Below are 21,315 nucleotides of genomic sequence, written 5' to 3'. Positions count from 1 at the left end.
GACCTGTAATTATTTCAGACGCTATGCCTCTTCTCTCGCAAGATTTTTCTCTGCCCTTTTGCGTGTAGTATCAATGAAATGTGTCGCAACCTACAAAATGCCATTCAAACGAATTGAGTTACATTATCATGTAGCAGCGACTAATATAAAGCAAACCACATAATCGGAGACGAATCAGAAATTTGAATAAACTGCATGGAGATGGTAGAAGTTATGAGAATAAGAAGAGCTGTCTTCTGATTTTACATTTTCAACTTTCTGTCTAGAAGAAAGAATGTAAAATTCAATGCTTTGGAATTCGTCATGATCAAAGAATGGAAGAATGTTTCACATTCATCAATCCTACGAGTAAAGGAGGCGTCCTCTTTGTCAATACTGCACTTTGGATTTTTACAGTACCCACCAAAAAACAGTTTGCATGTTTCTGCTTTAGAAACCTGATAATGACCGAAGACTCGTACACTTTCCTTTGAAGATTCTTTGGTGTTTCCTTACTTCTCAATGCACAAGACTATATGAGAATGAGCCAATATTCACAAATAGCCTTCAAAACCATGTCTCAGAAAATTGCAAAGCAGCTAAGCAAGCTTTATTTCAATGTTATGAGGTCTTCTTTAATTGATCATCCAACAAATACAGAGTTTGCTTCTTGCGCTTGTCTAGAATAAGAACAAGAGCTGAATAATTCCTCAGCAGATATCTCCTCTTGACCATGCAAATGAAAGGAGACATCTGTCCCCCATTCCCACTCAAACAATTCAGTTCTTTTTCGTTCCCTTTCTAATAGTTTAAGCAAACAAAACTACTACATTCTTTCTTCTTCCAGGCCATGGAATTCGAAATGAAAACTTTGTGCATATAGTTTACTGAAGTATCTGCCAAACACAACTCGTCACCCAAAATGCCGCGTATTGGTAGCAGTTCACTGGCAGTAAAATATATCTGCCAAAGAAGAGTTCAAACTTAGTAGAAATGGATAATATATTGCACCATCAACAAAATTAGCTAACATATCTAGATGAAACTTGAAATATAGTAGGTAATATGGAGAGGTGTATTATTATGTAACGGGCCAGAAGGTTGTATCATTGCAATACATATGATTCTCAATTCCAATTTGTATTCTTTGCTGAAGGTCACCCTCTGGCTGGCTTTTCTTTTCTTTTATGAAGACGAGCACGTTGGAACATCTTTAAATAATGAAAGGCCATTACTTATAGTGAACCAAGAAAGGAACAGTTCCCCAGACACCATTCAACTCTGTTAAATGTATGCTTGCAACATCATGCCAATTAATATGGATGGTTGCTTCTAAAAAAGGCATGAGATTGCTGCATTTGATATACATACAGATCTGAACAGCAGATAAATTGCTACGTCTTGACATAAAAGAGGAAAAAATGATCTGCTTATATATATTCAGAATTTTACCAGACAATACCTTAAGCAGTTCAAGAATACTATCGTCTGATATTTTCACCAGCTTCAAACGGTTCAATTTGCTTCTTTAGATGTTCTTTTCTTTTAAGACGATCTTGAATTTTTTGCTGGTCAAAGTGAGGTTGCAGGGTGCAAGGGCTTGACTCTGCAGGATTAGTAACCATGGAGTATGACCGAAACTTCTTTCTTAATCCCTTCGAATTGCAGATCAATGTCTCTGAGCACACTTCCACTGCACCTTTAGGAACAGTAGGCTGGTATTTCAAGAGCTTTGCATATTGGTACAAGACATGAAACATATAGTCATAAACATGTCTCATCATTAGCTTTTCCTGAACAAACCTGCTCCCTGCCTTTCCAATCTCTTGTGCCTGATTATCAGCCAAATATGGAGTTAAATTAAGAATTAGAGCAATTAATTAAACTACGTATATATCAATGAATTCATTGGAACCAATGGGATGGGAAAAATATTTTCAATTACTGGCGACCAGGCAGAGGCCGGCACAAGGGATCAACATATGAACAACGAAGTCAACAAGGAATGCTAGAAAAAAAAGTTACCTGTTTTGCGTGTTTGTTCCCCCACTTTACAGCATTGTTAATAGACCCACACATGTCATTCTCACTAATTGGCCAATAGTGAACTGTGGGCAGCAAACCCCTGGAGTAGAAATCATAATAGTGGGGATCTATGACCAAACTCATAGAATCACATGCTAATATATACTTTTGACTAACAGACCATGCATGTCCTTCAACATATATTTTGTACCTGCATAGGCAATTTCAAGTAAACAAAATGAAAATGAAGAATAGTTAGGACGAGAATGTTAAAAAAAGCTAGCAAACCAAATACCTGTGTCTACATTGGCTTGCTAAATCTGTAGTTTTAAAGCCTTCTTTGCGCTCACGTCGCCAGTCCTGCCATCATTTTAAATGCCTAAGAGATTGTAAAAGACAGTTATTCAAAAGAACAATTCTGTGACTAGAGGAAGCATGATCACATCTCTAGTAATAACTACTTGTGCTTGCTGGTGATTCTTGGTAAAGTGGACTTAGTATGCTCGTTTCCTTCATTATAGAACCACGATGGGAGACCCCTAAACCTTTTTGGTCACCTGCCATGCGGTGTAGTTAAATGGCAAGGTATACTGAATGTAATTCCCAGGGCAATTCATATTCAGTAATATCCAATCCTTGAATGTGTGGACACAATTGAAACACTACATGACAGATTTTTTCAGCAATAGACTGCAGTGTGGTCTGAATGCTGCTTCCTTATTAGTCTTAATTTCTTTTCTTCTTGAGGTTCCTTATGGTTTTTTCTGCCTTAAATTTATGCAGTTATTTCCTTTCCATCTCGAAGAGGTAAAAAGATACTGAGACAGACGTTCACATTTTTCTGATGTTAACCATCTAATTGCCTGCTAATATCTCCTAGCACATAATTATGGAGATCGCGAGTCTGTTATAACAGAGAGAGCATTTTCTACCAGATCATAGATTTGAGTATTCCATTCCTTATTCTTTGAGACATTGCATTTCACAAGACCACGTCTCTGTGGACCTAGTAATGTGTTGCCCTTCCAGTAAGCGTTAGGCTCTCTGTCCATCCACTTAATTTTGTCACTGCTTTCTTTTAAATCCTTCTTCAGGAGCTCCCATGGCTTTATATTGACTTCTGACCTGAAAAGTCCAAGGACATATCAAGAATTAACAAACATATCTATGCCCGTTATAGCTGCAAAATTAGGTGCTTGACATACTGAAATTTGATGTTCTGTGTTTCTCATCAGACTAACTGAAAGAGGATAAAATGTTTACCAACCCCAGAAGGACCAGTCAGGAAAAACGATATCAAAAGTCTGATTATCTCCACAGTAATGAAACATTGGTGGTGGAATCGTGGCCTCAGATCCTTCATAATCCTGTTTTTGGATGACTGGCTTGTCACCACACTCGAACATTAGATCCAAGTCTGGTAATTTACCAGGATAAAACCTTAGAAGCTGCAATATACCCCACACTGTAACGACATCTCTTGTTTGGAAGGCACGTTTGTAGTTCTCCACATACACTCGCCCACCAACTATGACTACTCTTATATGTGCTAGAACTCTACCTCTCTCTACCATTTCCCTTGATATTCCAGTGGCCCTCCATGGTTTTAGATCTTCATGGATCCATTGAAAGTACTCTGGACATTCCTCCTCAACACCCGAATGGTTAGCATTTTGTGCCATAGGTAAACTCTCCAAACAATTCAGGAAGCATTCAGGTTTTGTTATAAACTTTACATAGGTTTGAGTCTCTTGAATTTCTTTTGGGACAGAACCTGCATTAATGGACTGAAAATGAGCATTATTAGTCAAGTGTAGCAATTCAACTTTGTTCGCTAATCATAACTTAATGAATTGATATATTTGCCACATTCCTAGCTTGCAGGATGCAAAAGAGTTTTGATAGAGGTGCATCCAAAATACTAAATTTTAGGTCCAACATACTGAATCATAACTGGTCAAAGGTTTGGAGGGGAGAATCTGAACTACCGAACCATTTTCGGCCTGATCATCAGAATTTCGTTCTTGATGCATTAAAAGATCATTTCAAGTCATTCAACAAGTAGCGAGGGAAAAAGAACACAACATTCAATCAGTCAAAAGAGAAAATGAAGACAAGAAGTTCTTCAAGGAGACTTACAATTTTGATTCGTTTAGTTGCTATGGCAGAGAAAACTAGGATTGTAATAAATACAATTCCAATACTTTGGATCCCACCTTTCCTCTGCAGATCTGTCACTCTTAACATCCCAGAACTCATTCTAGTCCCATGCGATCATAATACCGTAAACAGCAGAAAGACCTTCTTAGCGATATAACGAGGTGGACTCAGTTTCCATGACTTAGTCCTATGAAAATCTGTCTGATTATCATCCTCTTTGATCCTTCTTCCACATGTGGGACATCAGCAAGATTGGACTCTAAGTTGGCAATGCAAATTGTTTGGTTTTTCTTTTGGTATATTGAGTTGTGGCGTGCGAATTGTGATTAAAGCACTCCAGTCACAGTTGATGGACCATTGGCCAGTGTAACATGCTTTCCGTAAACAAAGGTGAAACTTCAGTGTGCTAATCACCTGAAGATTTGAGGTGTGATAGATAGCTACAAGAACATAAGCTCCGCTTCTTCTTTTTCTTGGAAGAGACAAGATACTCTACTAACTTTACGAGATCATTGGATTGGATGCCATGTGGCATATCCTCTCACAATCCCATACAATGTTTCTACTATTTTATATATATATATATATTGATTTTATAACCTGTTGCATTTTTTTTTTACCCCGTTAGAAGCTATGGAAATTTAAGGAAACAAAAAAATTGAAAATAGGAAGTCTGTGCAAGAGAAATGGTAATACAACGGTGACACAGGGAGTGAGAATTAAGATAGAAAGTTGGGCAAAAGATTCACTGCGAAAATTTCCCCTGAAAAAAGAGAGTCATCAAGTGGCTCTCATCAAAGGTCGTTGGCTTCATTGGAGATAGATTTTGGAAACAAGTAGAGTGATGATTGGGTCTTTTACCTGAGAGGTCAATCATAGATCCATTTGCTTAAAAATCTGATAGTTGTCCTGGTTTATAGGGGGTTTGTATACTGAGATGTGAATAACTTGACCGAGTTTCCAACAAATACAGGAATGAGAGTGTATTTCTTTTTCCTTATTTTGTCGTAGAAGTACTAATGCATGCATGAAGTTCATTGTAACATATAGTTACTCCCTCCTCCTTAATTCAATGGTCTCTCATATTGCAAACACTGCATGTTGGGTGTTTTTAAAATTTAATGAGACAGGAATAAAAGTTGACAATCTTACGTAATTTGAAGTTCGACCACAAGAAAAAGATAAAAGAATAATTGGCTGACTAAAGTCATTTTCACTAAATTTGTTACTTCCTGAGTGTACATATAAAGATCCAAACTAACAAAAAATTAGTAAGAAAACCGACAGACTAATGAGAAGGCCTTATTCATTCTTGATTAGTTTTTCCCAGTATTCAGTTTCCCACTTCTCCACTTCCTTGGTTAACTTAAACTTCAGATCATTGAAAGCTTTAAGGGCTTCAAGCTCGTAAGGTGGAGGCAATGTGCATGGAGTCGTATGGCTAGGAGATGTTACTAAAGATTCTTCCATGATCCTTCTCCAATTTTGATCTGCAGGACATGCCATGGATTCTGGACAAAGTTCAATCGCATTTGGAGGAATGGTAGGTTTAAACCTCAAAAGCTTGCCATATTCATTTAGTAAGTGGAATATGTAGTCATAAACATATTCCATCTTCATACCCTCATGGATAAAGCGGCTCCCTGCTGCTCCCATGGCCTCTGCCTGCATAAACATCCGAATGCATTTGGCAGAGTTAATTTTCCATCAAAATGTTTGACCTTGTACGTTATAATTTATACAGTATGAATATAGTGCTTTTCAGACAAGCATTGTTATTTGATTGAGTAAATTAGTATGTCATTTCTAGTTGAAGATAAAAGTCCAAAAAATATTCTTGGCCTGGAAAGAAGGGCAGCTAGTACCTTTTCTGTATGATTGTTTCCGTACTCAACCGCAAACTTGAGAGATCTACATTTGTCATTGTCCTTTACGGGCCAATAATGTCGCTGTGGCAGCATGCCTCTGATGAAGAAGTCATATGGAAACGAGGAGTCATCAGCAAGACTGCAGAGTCGCATGCAAAAATGTACTTTTTATCAAGGGCAGTAGTTGATTATGGGATCTGGTTTATTAAATGCAAAAGTCAAGAACAGCTGCTTATGGAAGTCAAGGACAGCCTGCTAGCAAAAGTAAAAGTCAAGAACAGCTGCTTATGGAAGTCATGGGCAGCAACTGATTATGAGATCTGATCTGCTAGCAAAAGACAAGAACAGCTGCTTATGGGATCTAGTCTACTAATTGCACTAATCAAGGAGAGCTGATTATGGTCTACTATATTAGATGTATATTAGCATATATGTAATTAATACATGAGGGAGGTAGATATTCTGACGGAGGAGAGAAGGTACAGAGTTTTTCTATTTAAATGGAAAAGATGCACAAAAGAGGCATTCGGTCTTTGATCTAGAAAACTTGTCATGGTATCAGAGCCAGTTATTTGAATTTCTCAGCCTTTCCAAACTTTCTGAGTTGTTACCCTTCTTGGGTTGATTATTTTGATCAATCATTTGGTTTCAAGATATCCTTTTGGGTCAATCATATTGTGGTTGGCAGCTTTTCTTGTAATTCAGATCTTTGTTTTTTTTTGAAAGAATGTCTATGGAAAACTCTTTGGGAAAAATACATACGGAATCTTTGTCCATCAAGTTCACTGGAAAAAATTATGCGGCATGGGAATTTCAATTTAGGATGTTTCTAAAAGGCAAAGAGCTTTGGAGTCATATTGACGGGTCTTCTACAGCACCTAGAGATGGAAAGGAAATTAGTCAATGGGAGGCAAAGGATGCTAGAATTATTTCTTGGATTCTAGCATCTATTGAAGCTCATATGGTGAACAATTTACGCTCCTTTAATACAGCAAAGGAGATGTGGGATCATTTGAAGCGTGTATATCATCAAGATAATACAGCAAGAAGATTTCAGCTTGAATTGGAAATTAGTACATGTAGCCAAGGTAATCTCTCTATTGAGCAGTATTATTCTGGATTTCTTAATTTATGGAGTGAATACTCTGGTATAATCTATTCTAAGGTACCAAGCGAAGCCTTAGCCGGTATTCAAGCGGTTCACGAAGATAGTAAGCGTGACCAGTTTCTAATGAAACTGAGGCCTGAATTTGAGGCGATTAGAGCTGGATTGTTAAATAGAAACCCAGTTCCTTCTTTAGACGTATGTCTTGGTGACTTGTTGCGAGAAGAACAGAGAATGGCTACACAAACTATCATAGGTACATCAAAGGAGATATCTGAAGTTGTCAATATTGCCTATGCTGCTCAAGGGAAGAATCGCGGAAAGGGACAAGTACAGTGCTATAGTTGCAAGGAACTTGGGCATATTGCACGCAATTGTGGAAAGAAATTTTGCAATTATTGTAAGCAAACTGGACACATTATCAAGGACTGTCCTACACGCCCTGAGAATCGAAGAGTCCAAGCCTTTCAAGGTGCTGTCCAAGACTCTAACACTATTGGTTCTACATCCACAGCCACAACACTTACTCCAGAAATGGTTCAACAAATGATTCTTTCAGCATTTTCTACTCTTGGACTTCAAGGTCAAGGTAAAATTGTTTCTACTCCTTGGTTAGTTGATTCTGGAGCATCAAATCATATGACTGGTTCATCTGCATCACTACATAATCTACGGCAATATACTGGTACACAAAATATTCAGATTGCTAACGGCAGTAATCTTCCAATTACAGCCATTGGTGATATTGGACCTTCTTTTCGTCATGTATTTGTCTCTCCAGGGTTGTCTACTAGTTTGATTTCTGTTGGTCAGATGGTGGATAATAACTGTGATGTACGGTTCTCTCGTGATGGTTGTCTTGTGCAGGACCAGGTGTCGGGGAAGGTGATCGCGAAGGGGCCTAAAGTGGGCAGACTATTTCCTTTGCAATTTTCAGTTCCAAGTAGTTTGTCTTTGGCTTCTATGGTTGTTGACAATAAAGTTGAAGTATGGCATCAACGATTGGGTCATCCAAATAATGTCATTTTATCTCATTTAATAAAGCATGATTTTCTGGGGAGCAAGGATCAGTGTTTTAATCATAAATTGTCTTTTGATTGTTCTACTTGTAGACTAGGGAAAAGTAAAATATTACCTTTTCCTAGTCATGGTGGTCATGCTAATACAAGTTTTGAGATCATTCATAGTGATGTTTGGGGTATTACTCCTGTTGTTTCACATGCACAATATAAATATTTTGTGACATTCATTGATGACTATAGTCGTTTCACATGGGTATATTTTTTGCGTACTAAAGCTGAAGTATTTGCTGTTTTTAAGAAATTTGTAGCTTATGTAGAAACACAATTTTCTACTTGCATTAAAGTTTTACGCTCTGACAATGGCGGGGAATATATGTCACATGCCTTTCAAGCATTTTTGCAACAGAGAGGTATTTTATCTCAACGATCATGTCCTTATACCCCTCAACAGAATGGGGTGGCTGAACGTAAGCATCGCCATTTGTTGGATATGGTACGAACCTTACTCTTGCAGTCTTCGGTTCCATCTAAATTTTGGGTGGAAGCTTTATCCACTGCAGTTTATTTAATCAATCGTCTACCTTCTCAACAATTGAATTTTGATTCTCCTTATTATCGTCTTTTTGGTGTACATCCTGATTATGGCAATCTACACACATTCGGATGTGTTTGCTTTGTTCACTTACCTCCTCATGAGCGTCACAAACTTACAGCTCAATCTGTAAAATGTGCTTTCATGGGTTATAGTACAACTCATAAAGGATTTTTGTGTTATGATGCTATTGCTAATCATCTACACATTTCTAGAAATGTGATTTTCTTTGAAAATGAGCACTACTTTCCATACCATGGTTCCTCGTCTGAAGGTGTTGTTCTTCCTAACTTTGATGATATTGCTCCACTAGTTGATCGATTTAAACCTGGGATTGTTTATCAGAGACGACAGGCTTCTTCATCACAACCTCTTCTTGACACTAATCCAGTCCTTGCTCCAACCACTCTTCGAAGGTCCCTACGTCTTAGTCGTCCGCCTGATCGGTATGGTTTTTCTGCCACTATAACTGACACTACAGTTCCTACATCCTATTTACAGGCAGCTAAACAAGCATGTTGGGTGAAAGCTATGAATGAGGAACTTCAAGCTCTTCAGGAGAATCATACTTGGGATCTTGTTCCTTGTCCCGATGGTGTTAAACCCATTGGTTGTAAATGGGTGTTTTCTGTTAAATTGAGATCTGATGGCTCACTTGAAAGGTATAAGGCACAATTAGTAGCTCTTGGTAATCGGCAAAAGTATGGAATACATTATGAGGAGACCTTTGCTCCTGTAGCAAAGATGACAACAGTTAGACTTGTTCTAGCTATTGCTGCTTCTACAGGCTGGTCATTGCGACAGATGGATGTAAAGAATGCCTTTTTACATGGCGATCTTCAAGAAGATATTTATATGACTCCACCATCAGGGTTATTTTTTACATCTTCTTCTGATGTTTGTAAGCTAAAACGTTCACTCTATGGCTTAAAACAAGCTCCACGGGCTTGGTTTGATAAGTTCCGTTCTACCCTTATTAGCTTCTCATTTGTTCAGAGCCAGTATGACTCCTCTTTGTTTCTTCGCAAGACTGATAAGGGACTGGTTTTACTTCTGGTTTATGTTGATGATATTGTTATCACAGGAAATGACTCTGCATTAATCTCTCAACTTCAAGAGCATCTTCAACGTTCTTTTCATATGAAAGATTTAGGTCCTCTACAATATTTTTTGGGCCTAGAAGTGCACTCTACCTCAGCTGGTATTTTCTTACATCAACATAAATACATCCAGGAATTAATTGCTTTGGCAGGTCTTCAAGATGGTCGGTCTGTTGATACTCCCTTGGAAGTAAATGTTAAATATCGCCGTGATGAGGGTGATTTTCTCTCAGATCCCTCTCTCTATCGGCAATTGGTGGGAAGTCTTAACTATTTAACTATTACTCGGCCTGATATTTCATTTGCTGTTCAACAAGTTAGTCAATTTATGCAGACGCCTAGGCATCTCCATCTAGCTGCTGTTCGTCGCATTATTCGCTATTTACTAGGCACTTCCTCTCGTGGTCTTTTCTTCTCCAAAAATTCTCCTATTCATTTGGTAGCCTATAGCGACGCTGACTGGGCAGGGTGTTCAGATACTAGACGATCAATTACTGGTTGGTGCATGTTTCTTGGAAATTCTCTTATTTCTTGGAAAAGCAAAAAGCAAGATAGGGTGTCTAAATCCTCTACTGAGTCAGAGTATCGTGCTATGTCCTCTGGATGTTCTGAGATCATTTGGCTTCGAGGCCTCTTAGGTGAGCTTGGGTTTCCCCAACTTGCACCTACTCCCCTTCATGCCGATAATACTAGCGCTATTCACATTGCTGCTAATCCTGTATTCCATGAGCGTACAAAACATATTGAAGTTGATTGTCACTCTATCCGTGAAGCATATGATGATCATGTTATTTCTCTTCCTCATATTACCACTGATCTCCAAACTGCTGATATATTTACTAAAGCTCTCTCCCGTCATAGACACAATTTTCTGGTTGACAAATTGATGCTTTTTGATCCACCAGCATCAATTTGAGGGGGGATATCAAGGGCAGTAGTTGATTATGAGATCTGGTCTACTAAATGCAAAAGTCAAGAACAGCTGCTTATGGAAGTCAAGGACAGCCTGCTAGCAAAAGTAAAAGTCAAGAACAGCTGCTTATGGAAGTCATGGGCAGCAACTGATTATGAGATCTGATCTGCTAGCAAAAGACAAGAACAGCTGCTTATGGGATCTAGTCTACTAATTGCACTAATCAAGGAGAGCTGATTATGGTCTACTATATTAGATGTATATTAGCATATATGTAATTAATACATGAGGGAGGTAGATATTCTGACGGAGGAGAGAAGGTACAGAGTTTTTCTATTTAAATGGAAAAGATGCACAAAAGAGGCATTCGGTCTTTGATCTAGAAAACTTGTCACTTTTCGCTCACTGACCATCCATATCCTTCGATGTAGATTTTGTATCTGCAATTCCAGCACCATAAAGAGAATGTAAGTACTACACAAAATAATTTCTGGGTAGTGTTAAAAATGAGGAGAATGTAGAATAATAATGTCATATATGAACGAGTTAACATCTGAAGCTGAAGGATTCACCTATAGGTGCATTGTTCTGCAACATTTGAATGGTTGAATCCTGTTCTTGCCTCTTCCTCCCAGTTCTGAAAAACAAGGCATTGGTTACAAGATGATCAGTCTAAGCCCAATACTAATCCTGAAAAATGTGCAATTGAACTTTCATAATTTCTTAAAGCCTAGTAGATTGCCCATACTCTTTGATCCTTGTATTGACAAAATTCCTTCCCCTGGCTTGAAAATACTAGTACTACTTCTGACAAGATTGAATTTACAATTAGGGTGTCGAAAATGTGATGGTGATTTACAGCAAGTTTGTATTCCAACGTTCTCAGCTTAGTTTCTTTTCTTTTACAAATTTAAAAGGGTACAACAGTGCGCTTATTTGGTTTAGAGAGGTCAACCTCCAGTTCTTTTATACAGCCGCATTAAGATCCTTCTTCTCCCATAGTATGGTGTATAAATAGTATAGGTGTACACATTTGATCCAAAAGAGGAAAGGAAAGACCAAAAAAGTACTGCAATGTTCTCAACTTAAACAGCATTCCATCAAACAAACCAAACTGAAATAGTCATGCAACCTAAAAATAGTGTTTAGTATCTGTTCTCAATCTTATACTTTTTCAATATGAGATGCCTCAATAAAAGCAAGTACCTACCTGTAAAAATAAGCGAGTATTCCAATCATCCTTGCCCGTAACGTTGCATGTCATAAGCTCGGCCCGCCAAGGAGCCACATGCGGGTTTCCTCTCCAATAAGCATAGGGTTCTCTATCCTTCCATCTGATTTTCTTGTTCCCTTCTTCAATGTCCTTTAGGATATTTCTCCATGGCCTTATATTCGTCTCAGGCCTACCCAAGATGAAATTTTTACTTGAATTTGTTTAATCACGCATTTTTTGAACCCCAAGATCTCTTGGAGAAAAAGGAAAATTGGATACCCTATACACTTCAAGTAGCCCTATGTCTCAATTGGAGTTAATGCTTTGGCTTTGATTTTCCATAGTTAGTTCTACCCTACCCTACATGACAATTGGAATTTTCGTTCTTTGAAACATAGAATTAATGAGGGTTATGCTGCTCGATTAAAACCTGAATAAGGATCCAGTCTTCAATGAAAAAAGTTTCAAGTGATTGTGTTATGCCTTATGTGCATGAGTACTGCATCAATACTTGTACACTCTAGAAGGGCAGAAATATAATCACTGAGAAGTCTTGGTCTACCAAGAGGACAAATCTCAGTATTAATTGAATTTGGCCTTAAAAGCCATTGACTAACAAAGCCTTTGCCTCAAAATGAAATCATGCAAAGTCTTCTTCTCGTTATCTTAGAAATCAAAATTAAAGCTAAGTACACAATTGAAGAAAGATAGCTGGATGTTAGTTGCATGTATTACTGGAAAAAACTTTTTGTTTTAACCTATCCTGTTTTTAAAGCATAGCTTCCTATACTCGCAATATTTTACAACCAAAAAAAAAATCTTTTATTGTTAGTACAAGCGTTTTCAGATAGAATACCAGAAAAATTTGTCAATATGGGCAGACAAGAAATCCTTCCTTCATTAATTGATATAGTGATCAAATTTTGGCGGCCCTCTGAATTAGTACTAATTACCATCATTATAAGATTTTGGAACAAGAAAATATGGAGATTAATTCAATGTGGAGTAAATGAATTACCAGCCCCAAAACGTCCAATCTGGGAAGACAATATCCAGATTCTGTGAATCGGAGCAATACCGGAACAAAGCCGGAGGACCAGCATTGGGTCCACGATAGTCCTTGGATGGGATGACCGGCCGATCGTCACAGTCAAACATCAATTCAAGATCAGGCAGTCTTCCGGGGTACAGCCTCAGAAGCTGCAAAATTCCCCACATAGTGAATGATTCTCTGGTTGGCATTGATTCCTTAATCTTCTCTACATAGACCTTCCCGTCTAGGATCACCAGTCTAAAGTGTGCAGGCTCTCTTGCTCTCTCCACCATATCCCTAGTGATTCCTGTCCCCTTCCAGGGCTTTAGATCTTCATGAATCCATCGAAAATAATCTGGGCATGTCGGATTTGAGGAAGGGTAGTGATCATTCATTGGTTCGTAAGTGGTGGGATATTTACTTGAGCACGTCTTGTTCTTCTGATCCCATGCAATGCAGTCAAGAGGGTGCTCAAGAGGAGGAGGATGGAATCTCGTGGTTTTCTCGAACAATTTGAGTGCATTTTCGTAGGAAATGCTTGAAAAGTCATCCTGAAAATTAATCAACACATAAGTAAATAAAATTTTTCAAAAAATGCATGAAAATTTTAGTCAATAATTAAACGTACGTCCGATTGTAATAGTATATATCCAATCCCTCATTAATCTACCCTCAAACCACGAAATATACAATCAAAGTAATGATGCAAGTGAAAGCTGATAAGAATTATAGTGTGGACTTTTCGAAAATGATGAAAATTTTAGAACAGTTAAAACCTAAAATGAAAAAATATATATATCATGTAGGTATATGAGATAAGTTTTGCAACGAGCAAGATACACTTCCGTCATTGGTGCAGACTTCATAAATAAAATTACGATTTTTAATTATACACTTTAGTTAAGTTGGAATTGAGTGGGAAGAAGTATAAACTCACAAAATGATGAATCCAACCCGCCAAACCTAAGAGTGAGACGACTAAGACAGAAAGGAGGAGAAGAAGTGCAGTGGTGGTCAGAGTAAGAGTAGAGCCATTTTTCAACGGGTGCAATTTTATTCCCCATGAGTGTCTTTGATATGCAGGCCTTAGCCAGAAGATATTCTTCAACTTCTCATCCTGGAAACTCATGCTCGAGCCTCCTGCTTCTTGTACTTGAAAGAATTCCACAATTCTAGTGAACCTATAGCCCTGTAATTCCGATACAAAAGTGTCTGATATGTAGTATCACAAAGCCCTGGTCTCGATTGATAATTTGATGTGCATGCATGCGTACAAAAAATGTGTATGAATTGCAGTTGAGGAAGTCCTTGATAGAACGGAAGTTGGTGAATATGGTGAAGTATTAATTGCTTTCCTTGCTGTATAATATATAGGGTAGTCTAGAGTGATACCCTAAATTGTAGTACTGGACTATGGCTTATAGGGTAAGCAAACTCTTCAAAAATCTCCAGAAATTCAATCACAATTTATTGGAGGACAGTCCGCTAGCAGCTCTCACTGCCTACTTTTTATTAATGTAATCGTGAATGGAGTTATTTGAGTTCAACTCTTTGTGAACCAATACAACATTGCATCCAAATTGAATCTTTTTATTCAGAGCACTTGTATATACTATGATGTATTGGTTGATTGAGCAATATTGTAGTTTAACTCTAATGAGCATTTAGAAAGAGTGAAAATCTAGAATAAGTTTAAAGGAAAGGTTTGAAACCAAGATACAAGGTGCTTGTCAATGGCACTATAATTGACCTTTTCTTTAACACATTTGAATGAAAATCAATATCATTAAATGGGTTGCTGTAAATTTACGGAAATGAAGGATATTTTTGTCTAATTAACATAAATTATCAAGGAAAATACCATTAACAAATAAGAGAAAGCCATTAAGAACTCCTTTTGAGTAAAATAAGTTTTCCAATTGAATGGAAGAAGTATTGCATAAATCATATAAGATAATTTGATCTAGGGGAGTAAATTAATCATGCTACTCGATTCGAGTTCACAAAGTAACTTGATCAAATGTTCGACTTAAACTTGGTGTTAATCGAGTTTGAATCAAGTTTGATCTACTTAATAAGATAATCGAGTCGAGTTCGAGTGGCAAAAATCAAAACTCTAGTACCTGTTGAGTTTCATTGAGTAGTGTATCTATAATATAATTTTTACTTATTTACTGTAAAATTATGAAATTTACTAAAAAAAAAGTTGAGGTTGAAAACTCGATTGAATTCAATTAACTATTAATCTCGATTAAACTCGACTGATTTCGATTTAGTCAAATTCAAGATAAAATAAGTTCGAATTCGAACTCGAACTCAACTTTATAGAATTTGACGAGCTCGAACTCGAGCATTTTTACTTGAGTTGAGCTCGAGCATTCGAACTAGATTCGATTCAATGGCAGCCCTACTTGGATCAAAATCTAGAAGTATGCCAAACTTCCACGCGTCTCAATATTTATCGAGTCAAATTATTCACGGAAATTAAAAGTAAATTATTCCAAGTGAATACTACGTCGCAAAAAGGTAAATGCGACATCAAAAAGTCAATACCGAATCCCGAATTTTCAAGAACAACCTAACAGTTCGGTCGTCATGCACCTTCACTAGCTTCAATGTTAGAACAACCTAATGTGATGACTAGATTGATAGAGTTGGAAGTAAATTAGGAAAAGAAGAGAGGAGGACAGATTGGATTATGCAAATACAAAAAATAATTTAAGACTAGTACAAAATAATTGAATGACTAATCTGATCGTCATTAATAACAGGAGAAAAATATAAATCAACAAAAAATTAGCTGACAAATCATACAACTAAACCTCATTGACGGTTGGTTAGCTTGTCCCAGTATTCATTTTCCCGGTTCTCGACTTCCTTGGTTAACTTAAACTTTTCGTCATTAAAAGCTTTTAGAGCTTCAGGGCTATAGGGTGGAGGCAATGTGCAAGGATTTGTGTGAAGACTGGGAGATTTCTCCAAGGATTCTTCCATGAACTTCCTCCAGTTTCCATCTGCAGGGCATGCCAGGGCTTCTGCACAAAGTTCCATTGCATTTGGAGGAATGGTAGGCTTAAACTTCAAGAGCTTCGCATATTCATTGAGTAAATGGAATATGTAGTCATAAACGTATTCCATCTTCATATCCTCGTGTATAAAGCGAGCTCCTGCTGCTCCAATGGCCTCTGCCTGTATATGCATGCATCCAAGCGTTAATTGATATTCCATGTGTAGAAATTAGCCTAATTATATGGATTGATATTTCTTACACCGACAATACATGCACTAGCGAATTTATATGCATAAAAAATTAATCTAAATTTGAATCTGAATTACAACTTTTGCTGACGACAGTCATGGCAACTGTTCGTGTTAAAAAAAAAAAAACTAATTCTAAGTATATACACTAACAATACAAAATTATTCTATTACTATATTTATGAAAATCTTTTCAACTCTTACCTAACTCATATTATTTGTGGATCTTAAAAGGGGATTATGCGGCATATTAGATTTTCATTTTCATTTTCTTCTAATTGTAGTAATTAATAGCTATCTCCAAAACTATGAGGGGAAAAGTGTACCTTTTCTGCGTGATTGTTGCCATACTCAACAGCAAATTTAAGAGATCTACATTTATCATTGTCCCTAACTGGCCAATAGTGGCGCTGCGGCACCATGCCCCTTATAAAGAAATCATAGAAACGGGGAGTTATTAGCATCACCGGTGAGTCGCATGCGAAGATGTATTTTTCACTCACGGACCATGCCCATCCTTCTATATAAATTTTGTATCTGCATTACATGGAAAAAAAAAATCCCATTATCAATTGTTTAGACCTAATAAATTAAGCTACTTGCAGAAAAGAAGCTTACAACAATAGCACTATGTAACGTATTCTTTTTTTTTTCCAGAAAAAAATTTGGATAGATTCGATTCCGATCACCACCATGAATAAGCACATCATGCCCTGCAGACATCATGCCCTGCAGACGGGAAGTTACTTGCAGGGATTTTTATAAATCGTCACCAATACAATCATTCGAAAAAGGAAAAAGACTTCAAAAATCTCTTTTTTTTTATATATAAATAAAAGTCATATAGTTGCATTTTTTTTTTAACAGCTATGGGAAGTTCCATTCAACTTTTAAACGACGGTCAAAGACGAGCCGGATGTAGTTGAAACATAGGAGTGAGATGCTATATAACATAAAATACAAATTGAAGTAAAACATACTTATGAAGAATCAATTAACATTCAATCCGATAGAGACAGACTCTTAAGAAAATGCAGAGTGAGTTCAACGTTCAGGATTTTGAGATTCACCTGTGAGTGCATTGGTCTTCAAGATTTGATTGGTTATATCCCGTTTGTCCTTCTTTGATCCAGTCCTGAGAGAAACAATATAGAATTTGGTTAGAAAATTGATTTGGACGTCAATGGTTGTCCTCTTTCTACATTAGAAAAGCCCAAATGGTTGCCTCTGTTCATTAATCTGCATTACACAACAGAACAGGACATGAAATGATACAAGAGATTGGTTTGACTTGAAACCTTTCTCTCTTTTTTTTTTTTTTTTTCCCATTTTCCTTAATAAAAAGTTCAGAGTGCCTATAGAATCGGAAATATACACATGGGTCGTTTTTCTTTTTGGTGCTTGCTAAACACTCCTTAGTATATTACCATGCAAATACATACATTCATAATTATGTTCTTTCTTACAATTTATACAGTTTTTAAATTTATTCCAGACGTTGAACTCGTATTAGCGAGTATCTATTTGCACTCGTTGATCCTGTATACACAGACTCATAATTATGCTTTCTCTTACAATTCATACACACGGTTAATTTTTTTTCTAATTAATACTCTAGTGTACTACTATGTGAATATATAGATTCACAATTATACTTCCTCTTCCAATTTATACACTTTTTTCAACTTAATTTCTACGTTTTCAAAAAAAAAAACAATTAACACATGAATAATTCTCAATGATGAACTTGCCTTGACGAGTGTTCACTTGCACTAGTTGACCCTATATATACATATGTACCAGAGATTGACAAAAAAAATTCAAGTTCAGTTAATCAAACCCTTAATCATTGCATAATGCCACTACCAGACTGAGTAACAATTCGGTACCTGGACATACAGACGAGCATTCCAATCTTCCTTTTCTGTAACGTTACATCTCATGAGGTCACCCCTCCATGGAGCCACATGAGGGTTCCCTTTCCAATACGCATAGGGTACCCTATCCTTCCACTTGATCCTCTTGTTGCCTTCTCTTATGTCCTTCAACAAACTTCTCCATGGCCTTATGTGCGTCTCAGCCCTACCTCAAAAACAAAATTCCCAATTAATCTGCCTGATCAAAAATTTTACTCTCAATGGAAAAGAAAAATACAATTAAAATAGCTGTATACAATAAAAATTTAATTTAATTTATTTAGCCAAGATTGAAATAACTCGAAATTTGTTTTATAATATAGTTTAATACTACTACACACTTGGTGCAAGTTCTACTGTTTCTTGATTCAATTAATGCGGGTCATTCGGCTTGACTTTTCTAGTTTTCTTAAGCATTACACTAACTGACCACGTCACATTGTCTAATTTCCAACTCACACAAAATTAAGGTCAAGAAAACAGAACAAAGAAAATTATTAGCACATTTGAATTTGAGATGGCAACTGAGAATGGACTATTCAAGAATTACCAGCCCCAAAATGACCAATCTGGGAAGACAATATCCAAATTCGACCAATCCGAACAATACCGGAACAAAGGTGGAGGACCAGCGTTGGGTCCACGAAAGGCCTTTGATGGAATTACCGGCCGATCATTGCAGTCAAACAACAGCTCGAGATCAGGCAATCTTCCAGGGTACCATCTCGCGAGTTGTACGATCCCCCACATGGTGAACAAAGCTCTGGTCTGGATTGATTCCCTGTACTTCTCTGCATAGACCTTCCCGTCCAGGATCACCAGCCTGAAGTGAGCATGCCTTCTTGCTCCCTCCAACATCTCCCTTGTGATCCCCGTCCCTTTCCAGTGCCTTAAATCTTCGTGAATCCATCGAAAATAATCAGGGCACGTCGTGTTCGATGAAGGGTCGAGATTCGTGGGTTCATAGTTGATGGGATAATTGTTTGGGCATGTCTTGTTCTGCTTCCATGCAGTGCAGTTGAGAGGAAACTCCAGAGGAGGCGGAGGAGGAGGCGGAGGCAGAGGCGGTGGCAGAGTAGGAGGAGAACTGGGCGTCCTGACAAACAAATTCAGGGCATTTTCATAGGAAATTCCAGAATATTTACCCTGCAAAAAGTTCATAAATCATGGCTTCATTAATTGGCTATAAATGATGGCATGAAAATAGGCTAGTAAATTTGGTATAAATAAATCAAACACCCAATCAAAAGGAGGGGGGCTCGTGAAATGAGGTCCTGGAGCAAAAAGGAAAGGATATGGTATGTACTCACTAGATCAATCCAACCCGCGAAAGCTAAGGATGAAACGACTAATACGATCAAGAGCACAAGCACAGTGGTTGTCAACGCCAAAGTCTTGCTTGACGACGAGCACCATCCTCCTGCTCTCCATGAGTTTTTCTGAAAAGCAGGCCTGAGCCAGAAAATATTCATCAATTTCTCATCCTCAGCTTTCATGCTTGACCTGCTGCGTCTGTCTGCTTCAAGCCGAAGAATCCTAGAAAGCCCAGTTATGTAGGCCGGAGATTTTTCTCGATAGCCTCTAATTATCGGTTGCTATTACAATCTTTAAATTTCCTCCCTAGTTGACTATGGAGAGAAATGAGGTTTTCTGTCCCCGCAGGCAGGGGCGGAAATAAAGATTGGTGGATCATGTGAAGTTGAAGAGGCTTAGAACAGGAAGAGGAGGTTTCTTTCCCTTGTCCCTAAAGTCAAGTTCAGTTCACGTTGGAATGCTTCCTCTGGTATCAACAATTGGCGGCGAAAATCTGCATGAGCGTTCTTCTCATGGAAAACGTAGCTGCTAGACACAGAACTGAAGACCAGAATATAGATCAAAAGTCGTTCATCCAATAGAGACTGGGAAATTTAATTAGTCATAGTTAATATCGGAGTGTTCTAGAGTTTTTCTTTCAGTGTCAGCATCCTAGTAAATATCCTCCTCTGGTTTAAGAGATTTTTTCCTCGTACAAACTACTAATTAAGGTCTACAAACCCCCCCCCCCCCCCTCTATATATATATACAATATATATAGAGAGAGATTAATATTGTATACGCTCATAGTATATATACTAACACTTCGGATATTTGCACATATAACATATATCTAACCATGTAGACGTATACAGTGTCAGTGTATAAGATTAATTCTGTGTATATATTCTTGGTTATATTATTTCACAGCCCGAATTGATGCTCTTGGTGCTCTTTTTTTGGTGGGGAATATTATAGTGTTCAGCATGTGCATCCCATCTCACTAATATTTCTTTTAGTAAAGAAATGCTAGGGGTATATTTAGGTGTCTCAACGAAAATTGAAGGTAAGAAATCCTATGGTTCTCATTAGGTTGGCAGGGATGTGAAATGAAGGCAGAGAAAGGAGTCGTTGAAGAGATGTAGTATTATACTACTATTATGCATTTGACGATCAAGATTCATCCACCATAAGCCGTGGAGTTAACATCACGTCTATTGTGGTCCAATCCATGATATTTAGTACTATTTCTTTCGTTTTCCTTCCAAAAATGAAATTTTGACTCCAATCTCCTTTCTTTTGCTGAAGAGACAGATTATGCATTTAATGCTTAGATTTCTTGAATAAAAACTAAAATGTACACGTATTATTTTTTTTTTTTTGGGATTATAAATTATTTGAGATAATTTTGTGAAAAAGTATTGTAGCACCTTTTGGATATGATGTACATGAGATAAAAATGTGATCGGAAAATGTGTTGATGATGCAAGCAAATCAGTGTGTGTAAATAAGATGTAAATAAAGTAAAATAATTGACAATCCAAATACACTCAATATTGTTTTCCAAATTATGCTTATTCTTTCCTTTATCTTCTTTTCAAAACACCAAATCAATGATTGACACCAACCAATCTCTTTTTTTTTAACGTTTATTTTTGTTCTGTTTTATTTCCTTTGTTACCCGAAGCCTATGCATTGTATTAGGAGCTGAAACATTAAAATTTTGCAGCCGTTGCATTTGATTGTTTCACCACCTATCAGATTAGTCTTGAGTTGCGGTCAACATACGCAAGCTCAGGACCATAGAGTTTGTGCAAACGAATCAAAATCAGCGTCAG

At 37.4% G+C, this 21,315-nt stretch overlaps 2 protein-coding genes and 1 pseudogene across 2 annotated transcripts; all 3 read right to left on the bottom strand.

Annotated features, from left to right (window-relative positions):
* Positions 1–268: 268 nt before the first annotated feature.
* Positions 269–3,686, bottom strand: LOC113760343 (protein O-glucosyltransferase 1-like). Its single transcript, XM_027302894.1, has 6 exons — positions 3,268–3,686; positions 2,937–3,129; positions 2,300–2,364; positions 2,005–2,215; positions 1,442–1,811; positions 269–942 (listed from the first exon to the last, which is right to left on the bottom strand). Exons 1-5 carry the CDS (start codon positions 3,684–3,686, stop codon positions 1,461–1,463), a joined length of 1,239 nt encoding a protein of 412 aa, XP_027158695.1. The 3' UTR covers positions 269–942; positions 1,442–1,460.
* Positions 3,687–5,466: 1,780 nt separating this feature from the next.
* Positions 5,467–13,471, bottom strand: LOC113760342 (annotated as a pseudogene).
* Positions 13,472–15,708: 2,237 nt separating this feature from the next.
* LOC113761685 (protein O-glucosyltransferase 1-like) lies at positions 15,709–20,198 on the bottom strand. The gene is made up of 6 exons (XM_027304774.1): positions 19,495–20,198; positions 18,735–19,330; positions 18,158–18,350; positions 17,339–17,403; positions 16,595–16,805; positions 15,709–16,199 (listed from the first exon to the last, which is right to left on the bottom strand). The coding sequence occupies exons 1-6, from the start codon at positions 19,678–19,680 to the stop codon at positions 15,834–15,836; spliced, it is 1,617 nt and encodes a 538-aa protein (XP_027160575.1). The 5' UTR covers positions 19,681–20,198; the 3' UTR covers positions 15,709–15,833.
* Between the last annotated feature and the right edge of the window lie 1,117 nt (positions 20,199–21,315).

The sequence above is a fragment of the Coffea eugenioides genome, chromosome 2 (assembly GCF_003713205.1).
Source record: "Coffea eugenioides isolate CCC68of chromosome 2, Ceug_1.0, whole genome shotgun sequence".
NCBI classification, from domain to species: domain Eukaryota; kingdom Viridiplantae; phylum Streptophyta; class Magnoliopsida; order Gentianales; family Rubiaceae; genus Coffea; species Coffea eugenioides.
The sequence above is the reverse complement of the archived record's forward strand: the minus strand, read 5'-3'. Positions and strand labels throughout refer to the sequence as shown.

Bases quoted from the DNA above. Each gene is read 5' to 3' on its own strand.
- LOC113760343 (XM_027302894.1), bottom strand. From the start codon at position 3,686: ATGGCACAAAATGCTAACCATTCGGGTGTTGAGGAGGAATGTCCAGAG. The intron at 3,130-3,267 runs GTAAACATTTTA...TGGACTTTTCAG, and splicing joins GACTGGTCCTTCTGGGGTTG to GTCAGAAGTCAATATAAAGC. The intron at 2,365-2,936 runs GTAGAAAATGCT...AAATGATGGCAG, and splicing joins ATACTCAAATCTATGATCTG to GACTGGCGACGTGAGCGCAA.
- LOC113761685 (XM_027304774.1), bottom strand. From the start codon at position 19,680: ATGAAAGCTGAGGATGAGAAATTGATGAATATTTTCTGGCTCAGGCCT. The intron at 18,351-18,734 runs GTAATTCTTGAA...TTTTTGAGGTAG, and splicing joins GATTGGTCATTTTGGGGCTG to GGCTGAGACGCACATAAGGC. The intron at 16,200-16,594 runs GTACACTTTTCC...ATGCATATACAG, and splicing joins GCAACAATCACGCAGAAAAG to GCAGAGGCCATTGGAGCAGC.